Raw genomic sequence first — 9,660 nt, forward strand, 5'->3', positions numbered from 1 at the left:
ACTCATCATCCTTCATTTGTGGGTCTTCTTCATTACTTGTCGTATTGTTCTCTCAAAAATCAAAATTAAAAGTCAAAACAATTTCAATTCAAACGAGATTCCCTCTCTGTGTATTCTGCCAGAACCCTAACTAACCATGGCAACTGCAGTTACGCCGGCGTCGCTCGGCCGAGAGCTGTCGGATCCTCCGTCCGACGGAATCTCCAACCTCCGCTTTTCCAACCACAGCGATCTCCTCCTCGTCTCCTCTTGGGATAAGGTACGCTCCTCTTCTCTCTCTTCCTCAGTTTGCTTCTCATTTCCGTCTCTGACATATTCAATTAATCGAATCTTCAGAGCGTGCGCTTGTACGATGCCAGCGCCAATGTGCTCAAGGCTGAGTTCATGCACGGCGGCCCCGTACTCGATTGCTGCTTCCACGATGACTCTTCCGGTTTCAGCGCTGCCGGCGACAACACCGTCAGGCGCCTCCTCTTCGCCTCTAACAAGGACGACATCCTCGGAAAGCACGACGCTCCTGTTCGTTGTGTTGAGTACTCCTACGCCGCAGGTTTCTCTCACTCTCTACTCTTCATCTAGCTGCTCAGCAATTAATTAGTCAAATTAGGAACTATATCCTAGTTACTCTCCAGTAGCTTATTGGCAATTAAGTTGTTAATCACATGATTAAATACACTAAGCTGGTTGTAGTACGTGTTTGCTTTATCTTTCAGATCTAATGCTTAGGGCTGACAAATCGAAAATGAACCATGTGTGTTTTCTAACTTAATTGATGCTGTTATATATGTTCTTTCGTTAGTCAAGTTCACTCTTCAGTTGAATGCATGTTCAGTTTATGTTTTTTATTGTAGCTGAAGACCACATTTACTTGTATGCTCTGCAAAACCTAAACTAAACTATGCGATCAGACCCTCTGATATCTTCCCCTGGCATTGCTGGTTAATATTCTTTCGAATAAGTAACGTTGGTGTGTTTCTTATACAGAAAGTATTCTGACTTTAAAGGGAGGAACAACATTGATGAAATTTAAATAAAAAAGAAAATCCTTTGTGTTACCATTGCTCTTTAATGCTCCTCAACATGAATGATAATTTTATAATCATGATATAGATGCTCACCATTTGGTGGAGCTGTCATACTTGTATCTGAAATTTTCAACATGTTTTCGTTCATTTTAATCATTGTGTTTCATTCTTTTCTTTTCTTTTCTTTTTCACAATAGGGCAATTGATCACTGGTAGTTGGGATAAAACCCTGAAGTGCTGGGACCCTAGGGGTGCAAGTGGACAGGAGCGCACTCTGGTTGGGACATATCCACAACCTGAGCGCGTTTACTCCCTATCTCTTGTTGGACATCGGCTAGTTGTAGCAACGGCTGGAAGGCATGTCAATATTTATGATTTGAGGAACATGTCTCAACCCGAGCAACGGAGAGAATCTTCATTGAAATATCAAACTAGATGTGTGCGCTGCTACCCTAATGGAACAGGTAAACTTGAGCATTCATAGACGTGCACTCATCAAAATTTTTGTATGCATTTCTTGGCTAATGGTAGCTCTATGTTTGCTTATGATTTTGTGCTTTAAGTTGTTTACAAATACTACAAAATAGAAATCACTTGAAGGAAGAAGATGTAATAAACATGCTCTGATTATTTGATTATGTATGATTGTATATTCCAATTTCAGGAATGACACATTTGATTGCTTTGTTAAAATCACTTGTATTGCTACTTTTTTGTAGGATATGCACTTAGTTCTGTGGAAGGACGGGTTGCAATGGAATTCTTTGACCTCTCCGATGCTAGCCAAGCAAAAAAGTAAATATTTCTTTGTATATCTGTATGTTTTCCCTTTCAAATGCCAGTGTGATACAGTGATAGGAATATTCATGTTCATGATGGTCGTTTGACCTTATGAGAAATAGCAATTACTACCGGCTAATGACTTATGACCTTTATTCAGATATGCCTTTAAGTGCCACCGAAAATCAGAAGCTGGAAGGGACATCGTCTATCCTGTAAATGCTATTGCATTCCATCCCGTGTATGTTTTTAAGAATTCTCAGTCATCAGGATTTTATTACCACCTTAATTTATTCGACGCTGTGAGGATGTTGAATTGCTTACGTAATTGTGCATGATAGGATTACCAACTTGTAGTCTGAGTTATAGTGATTAACAAAATGCTCTATAAAAAAAATCTTGCTGTAGATATGGTACGTTTGCCACAGGAGGCTGTGATGGTTATGTTAATGTTTGGGATGGAAACAACAAGAAGAGGCTATACCAGGTTTTAATTTCTTTTCTCTTCTGAATAGTTTGAACTACGAGATTTCTTTCCCCTTCTCGTGCACTGAATCCTATTACTAAATCGCTGCTTTCGCTTCCAGTACTCAAAGTATCCAACAAGCATTGCTGCACTTTCATTTAGCAGAGATGGGCGGCTCCTGGCTGTTGCATCAAGTTATACATACGAAGAGGGGCTTAAACCGTAAGCACTCTCGCATAACTGCTGGTTCTAGTCTATGTATTTTTTTGGGAACACTCGTCTCCTGCCTTTTTCTTCTAGGGGACTGAACTGAAGTTCTTTCTTGGTCCTGAATATTATGATAGTTTTTAACTACATTTTAATTTACAGCCATGATAAAGATGCCATATACATCCGTGGCGTAAACGAGATTGAGGTCAAGCCAAAACCCAAGGTCCTTCCTCCAGCTTGATCGCAGATGATGACCCAGATTGCAAGTAGATTCCATATGCTTGTCAACTAATGTGTGCATATGTTCACGTCTCTCTCGTGGACACCTAGAACAAAGCTATATATAAGCTCATTTTGTTTAGTAGTTTTATTTCTAAGTACGATCTGTTGTTGGAAATGTTCTCTTTTCTACTATTGTTTGTCCAGATTACCTTCTTTTGTTAAGGTAGTTATGTTGTAAAGTAATTTGACTTGAAACTGATAACCAGTTATTACCAATGTTATGCCCCCCATTTTCAACTCAGCATTAAGATCGTTATACACCCTTAACTGTGCAGTTAGTCAACAACTATTATGATCCAGGGGTAAGATATCATGGGCGATGCTGTTAAGAATTAAGATGTAACGTAAACGCGACTAGACTTGAGAAAACAGAAAGTTTCCCACCGTTGAACTTGAATGGGATGTAAAGATAACATAGCGAGTAGAATGACGCCATAAAAGTCTACCACATTAGTAATGCTTCCATATTTACAATATAAGAAAAACACTAATATTTAAACATTATTCGTTCCCTTCATCCAATGAAATTTTCGAAACCAACAATAGATAATTTAGTAATTCAGCAACGTAGGTAACACATCACCCAAGAGACGAGATCCAGACGTTATAATCTGTCTGGGGCAAAATTTTTTAGTTGGCCTTCATATAATATAATACCAAGATAGCTGCTTGACCTTCATACAATGAGTACAACAAAACCCACAAACACCCTTTAAAGGCGTTGCTTGCTTTCTTGTGGTAGCAGGGAAGAAGTGCCTTATGCTTTGTGCCATTTACCCAAGTCCCGAAGGAGACACTTGAGGGTTAGCACCACCTTGTCTTCTCATAGCTCGTGATTGAGCAAGCATTTCATCATAATTCTGATCCAAGAAGTGATAGTAAGTATAGCATGCATGGTATTTTAGGAGGGAATATATATATTGCAATGAAATATTACCCGTTTGTCAAAAGCAATGTCCTGCGAATCGATTATTTTGTCAGCAAGACCGTACTCAATAGCTTCCTCTGCCCGAAAATATTTAGGCCTCTGGACATCTTTAGCAATTTCTTCCTTAGATTTCCCTGTTCCTTTAGCCAACAGCTCGATGTAAGACTCACTATTTGCCTCCAGTTCTTTTGCCTGTATTTTTCCAATATAATTGTTAAATTGAATAGCTATAACAAAGAGATAAACAAACAAACAACAAACAGTGAAGAGGACAAACAGATTTATTACCTTAATCCACATATCTATAACAGCACCACTGGATCTGTTGACTTTTGGTAGATGCAATTTTGCTGCAATAGGAAACATTTTAGAATCCACGGTAGTATAAAATATCATACAACACTATATTCCACCTAATCCATTTAAAATATATGGTCTTTTTCTGCAATATTTTCTTATTCAAATCATTCTACTCCACTTCATAAATAGCAACTGACAGGAGAAATATACCTAAGCATAGAACTTTTATATTCAAAATAACAACTCCACCAAGGAAGTTTTTCCTTAAAAAAATCGGACAAATGGAGAACCAGTATCAGCCAGCAAAGAAGGAATTGTATCAACTTCTTAACAAGCATGTTAGTAGCCGTTTGATCAGAAGATCTAATGTGAGATCCAAAATGGATGATTATGAGGTTTTACAAGGGAACTATAATTCACTATTCCTATCTCCAAATATACTCATGAAACAAATAAAGGATAAAGGCTTTAGAAGGAAGATTCATAGAACATGTCCGAAGCCTCTACAAAGGCACAATGATGAGGATTCAATCAAGCAAAAGTTTTTGAAAAAAAATTAACAGAGATAAAGGTCATACTAGATGAATTTGGCTGTACAGCGCGATAACCCTTTGCTCCAAGCGACAGAAGCATTGCTGCCTGACCATATGCCATGCCACAATTCACAGTATAGACATCTGATTTGACATACTTCAGGAAGGAAAAAAAAAGGATCAATTAAAGCACGGGTAGCAGTGATGAATCGAAAGAATACACCAAATCACAGCCTGTGTAGTATAGAAGTGGTGACATAAACTTACAGACATCATATCAGCTATAGAATATGCCTCAGTTTCAGATCCCACAGTCTCATTCTTCTCATTCTAAAAATAAAAAGGGAAAGGAAAAACAATAATATAAATCAACACCTCACATAGGGGAACATTTTATAACACTGATTACAAAGCTTACCTGAGTCCCAGATGAATTGATATACAAGTATATAGGTTTGGCCGGATTATCATAATCCAGCCACATAAACTGAGCAATAAGAAGTTCTGTGACAGCTGGTACAATCTGCTCGAACGCATAGAAAAACATCAGCATGACCACAATAAATGATTGAAGGTATACAACTATAATAAAGCTAGTGATACAAGAAATCTATACATAGAAGCTAGTGAAACCAGAAATATGCAATCATCAAGAGCAGGCGATATTAAAGTGAAAACATGATGATGCTTACCGGCATACCCAGATAGCATATCCGAGCATCCAAGAGCAACGACGGCAAATCCGGTGGAGCAGTTCTAGGCCTTCCGGTTCCTCTACCTCCTCCCCGGTACATACTGACACTCATGCTGTATTTTGAAGGGCCCTTATCACCGAAGTCAGATAGACTCCACATCCCACCATGATCCAAATAATTTCTGGCAGATGAGATGCTTTCCTGTCATAACAGTTAAAATTGAAAGTAATTCTCAAAAGGCAAAACCACATTCTCAATCAATAATTTGATTATCAAATCAATGGATATATAGAGGGCAATAAAATGTGTGAACCTCTGTAACTCTTTCAGCCTGCTGGCGGATAGGATTATCTTCAGTCATGAACATATCCATCTGTGAAGGACTGAGGCCATATAGAGATTGAGGTGCATTCTTGTAGTTATCCATCACTACACATCATAATCAAGCACGAAATTGTAATGTTCTTCGGCTAGTTCATACTCAAATTTGCAAATAGTAAAGAAAAATCGAAGAGCACAAATTAGCAATAAACCTAATAAATGGGGAAAAGAGGTGAAAAGAACTCACATCCGTCCTTGAGGTTTTCCTGGCGGAACTGCTTGGGGATGTGGTCGAAAGAAGAGGACTTGGCAGAAGGAGACTTGAAGGTGCAGCCACGTGGCAGTCTGGGCCTGGCGGGAGAAGGAAGGAGCTTGGTTCCATGGAGAAAGGGGCGCAGAGAAGAAGCTGCGGAATCGTCAATGAAGGAGGAGGGTGCAGAGAGTGTTAATAACAGAGAGGATGCCATTGGAGGCATAATCGGAAGCACGGATGAAAAGGAATTTGGGGTTTGCTTCCAACGGCGGAGAAGAAGATAGCTCTGCCTACCAGATGCTATGCTACTGCTTCATCCACTTCGATCCAAATCCAATTGTTCCCGGGTCGGGTATAATACTTTCTTAACACTTTTTTTTTAACTGAAAAAAAATTTTCATGTATTCCTTTTGCACATAAAAAAATTAATTTTTTTAATTAGTATTAGTGAATCTTTTTTATTTTAAATTTTAAATTCTAAAACTTTTTAAAATACCATCTTATCTTTTAGGTTAAATTCTAAACCTGTTTACCGTGTGCATTTTATCCAATCCCATCAATTATCCTCGAGTTCTCTTTGCTTCAAAAGCAGTAATATTAGCAAAGATTTATTCTTATTGCTTAGTAGATTGACATAATTCAAATAAAACCCTTATCACATTGCCAAACCTTCATTAACTAGATAATTTTTGGTAGGCTGATATGTGGTACTCGTAATATTAACATGTGAATACAACGTGGCAGTGTGGTTATCCTCTTATTTATCTTGCCTGTCGTAATTGTGTTCCAGTTTTTGTGGACTTAAAAGATACATTAATCAAGTGCTCATACGCTACTCTGTTTTGTCCTATGTATTTTGAACTTTGAAGTTTAATCACCTTGATGTTGGCCCATGGTGTGGTCTCAAACTCAACTCTCAATAAGGATATATCGAGAGATATATAATCATGACACAAGTTCACTTCATGACATGCATATATGTATCATGTATGTTAACTAAAGCTATGGAGAAGCAAAATACGAGGTTTCTAGAACCGCAAGAAGATGTTTAAGCTCCATAGATCCCTCATGTAGGATTGTGGGAAGGACATATGCTTGACTTAAATACCATAAATAACCTTGGCATATTGCTGTTTAATTTTTGCTAAATCTCAATACAAGAGAGTCTTAGTATGTGTTTGGATTATAGTTTGTAAACAGAAATTTACATAGAATTGATTTTGCAAATTTGATTTTGATAAAAAATAAGATGTTTAGCCATTTTTATATCAAAATTGATTATAGTAAAATAAATATAGTTTGGATTACACTACTTAAAATCACTCTTAGATAAAAATTACAAAAAATATACATCAACTTAAATAATTATTTATATATTATTATCCTATCATTTTAATTTAGATATTTGAATAATCTTATTAATTAATTTTATAATAAAATTAATATATATTATTTTAAATAAAAATAACATATAAAAATTAGCAAAATAAAATTATATATATAAGAGTATTAATCAAATATGTTATATTTTTTAAAAATTTTAAGTATTAACGTAAAAATGTTAATTTAATATTTTCTTACATTATATTTTTGGTTTAATACTCTTAATAATTTTATTCTTAATATTATTTTAAAATCTAACGTGTATGATTTTATTAATACCTATGATTAATTTTTTATTTAATTTGTCTTTTTTTAATAAGATCATAATCTATATTATAAAAAAATTACAATAAAAATTATATATACCAGAATTATAATTATAAAAAAGAATATTAAAAATAATAAAATTAAATATTTATCTTGACAGTGATGGAAGCAAATTTAAAAGTTCTTAATGATGTATTTTATATAGTATATTTTTAGTTTTCTTAGTACTCTTTTTTAGTACCTTATGCTGCGTTTATTTTTAGAGACATGACATAACATGACACTGAAATGGAGACGGACGGAGACACTAAAAATTATCTTTTGTATATTGTGTTTGGATACGATGGACAAGACACTAATGTAATGTCTAGTATTATGTTTGGATACATATGGACAAGACTAAAATATTATATGAAATGACTAAAATAGCCCTGTGATTCCAAATTTTCTACATCAATACAGATTAATTTAATAAAAAATGAGAATACGTAGAAGTACAGATGGAACTTGAAAAAAATATTTGAAGAGGCAAAAAATTTTAATAAAAAAATATATTAGTATTTATATTAAAATAAAATTTATAAATATAATTATTTTATTTTAAAATTTATTATTAATATGTATGAATACATATGATTAAGATTAACAAAAAAAATAAATTTGAGTTTGATTAATAAAAAATTTTGTTTAAATTAATAAGCCAAATTAATTTTAAATAAAAAAATTAATTTTAAAAAAAATTCATTTTTACATGAAAAAACAATTAGTTTTTGCATATAAAAATATATTTTTATTTTAAATAATTAATTTTTTTTATCTAAAAACTAATTTTTTTTTATAAAAAACTGATTTTTCTTTAAATTATATAAAATCAATTACAATTTATAAATTATTTTTTAGCATTTTAAAAGATCAATTTTACTTTTGATAATATTTATCTTTCAAAAGTTTTAAGATTAATTATTTTTGTTATTATTTTTATTACAAATCAAATAATATAATATAAGGTTAAAATGGTATTGAAGTAAAACGATAAAAAGAAAATAATTATCTACTCCCAATAAAAAATTCTACAGAAAGGAGAGAGTACCTGGAAAAGAAAGAGATAGAGAAAGAACAGTAAGAAAAAAATATCTCTGAACAACGCAATAGGAAAAATAAGAAGGGGTAATAGTGGAAAGAAAGGAAAACAAAATTTATAAAATTGTCCGTGTCTACTCTTTCCAAATCTCGTATCCATCATTGTCCTTCATGAAAAAGTGGACGCAAAAGTATAAAAAACTGTCTCGGAGACAATATGTCCACTATCCATGTCTCTGCTTCCAAACACTTTTTAAACCAGTATTGTCCATGTCTCCGTGTCCTGCCCCCAAAATAAACGCTACCTTATAGTTTTATTATTATTATTATTATTATTATTATTATTATTATTATTATTATTATTTATGGTTAATTTTTTGTTTAATATATTTTATCTAATGGAATCAATAAATCATATTATAAAAAGATAATAATAAATATAATATACAAAAATCACAATTATAAGAATGTATAATGTCAAATAAAAATTTAACAAAAAATAAAAATGATAAGAATTCTATAAATAATACAATAACTAGTGTATGTTCCCGTACCTTGTACGGGATAATACATAAAATTATATTAAAAATTTTATTAAAAATTAAATAATATATAATAATTATTATTATAAATATTTTATAAAATTGTAATTAAAATCAAACTCTTAAAATTTTTAATATTAAAATATAAAAAATAATTAGTATTTATCTTAATCAATTTGAGTTTGTTAAATGATCATCTCACTCTTCCGCTTAAACAACTATTAGGAGTTAGAATCTCGTCTTGTGTATATAGCAATCCATTGGCTAGCGATAAACCCTTAATAAAAGGAGTATCAATACGTGGTTAGACTTGGCAGGAGTTTTCGAATACGCAGGTACCCGACCCGTCTATACTCGAATGAAAAGGGTAATAACTTGATTCGAGTCGGGACAGATTTTGTTTAAGACAGGTATCGTCAGGTTTAGGGTGTACCCGCTCCGAATATATACATATAAAAACTTTTTAGTAATTAGGATTTGCCTCACATCACACATGATTCATAGCTTCAGCCTATACTCTATAGCCATGCAAGATAAACTCAATCATCCTCACCTAAAATCTTCTTCTTCTCGACTTCTTCACAAAAAAATCGCA

General features: G+C 33.4%; 2 protein-coding genes across 2 annotated transcripts; one reads left to right on the plus strand and one right to left on the minus strand.

Moving 5' to 3' along the window:
• Positions 1–33: 33 nt before the first annotated feature.
• Positions 34–3,004, plus strand: LOC130948536 (mitotic checkpoint protein BUB3.1). Its single transcript, XM_057877294.1, has 8 exons — positions 34–259; positions 337–550; positions 1,223–1,489; positions 1,745–1,820; positions 1,966–2,046; positions 2,214–2,292; positions 2,393–2,493; positions 2,641–3,004. Exons 1-8 carry the CDS (start codon positions 137–139, stop codon positions 2,720–2,722), a joined length of 1,023 nt encoding a protein of 340 aa, XP_057733277.1. The 5' UTR covers positions 34–136; the 3' UTR covers positions 2,723–3,004.
• Positions 3,005–3,123: 119 nt separating this feature from the next.
• Positions 3,124–6,136, minus strand: LOC130948535 (ATP-dependent Clp protease proteolytic subunit-related protein 1, chloroplastic). The gene is made up of 9 exons (XM_057877293.1): positions 5,788–6,136; positions 5,533–5,648; positions 5,217–5,420; positions 4,943–5,047; positions 4,792–4,854; positions 4,570–4,681; positions 3,980–4,041; positions 3,701–3,883; positions 3,124–3,623 (listed from the first exon to the last, which is right to left on the minus strand). Exons 1-9 carry the CDS (start codon positions 6,014–6,016, stop codon positions 3,537–3,539), a joined length of 1,161 nt encoding a protein of 386 aa, XP_057733276.1. The 5' UTR covers positions 6,017–6,136; the 3' UTR covers positions 3,124–3,536.
• Between the last annotated feature and the right edge of the window lie 3,524 nt (positions 6,137–9,660).

The sequence above is a fragment of the Arachis stenosperma genome, chromosome 9 (genome assembly GCF_014773155.1).
Source record: "Arachis stenosperma cultivar V10309 chromosome 9, arast.V10309.gnm1.PFL2, whole genome shotgun sequence".
Taxonomy (NCBI): Eukaryota; Viridiplantae; Streptophyta; class Magnoliopsida; order Fabales; family Fabaceae; genus Arachis; species Arachis stenosperma.

Excerpts from the sequence above, each read along its gene's own strand:
- LOC130948536 (XM_057877294.1), top strand. The coding sequence starts at position 137 with ATGGCAACTGCAGTTACGCCGGCGTCGCTCGGCCGAGAGCTGTCGGAT. Across the intron at positions 1,490-1,744 it reads CTGCTACCCTAATGGAACAG|GATATGCACTTAGTTCTGTG; the intron begins GTAAACTTGAGC and ends ACTTTTTTGTAG. Across the intron at positions 2,494-2,640 it reads TACGAAGAGGGGCTTAAACC|CCATGATAAAGATGCCATAT; the intron begins GTAAGCACTCTC and ends TTTAATTTACAG.
- LOC130948535 (XM_057877293.1), bottom strand. The coding sequence starts at position 6,016 with ATGCCTCCAATGGCATCCTCTCTGTTATTAACACTCTCTGCACCCTCC. Across the intron at positions 4,855-4,942 it reads TCAATTCATCTGGGACTCAG|AATGAGAAGAATGAGACTGT; the intron begins GTAAGCTTTGTA and ends TTTTATTTTTAG. Across the intron at positions 4,682-4,791 it reads CTATAGCTGATATGATGTCT|TATGTCAAATCAGATGTCTA; the intron begins GTAAGTTTATGT and ends TCCTTCCTGAAG.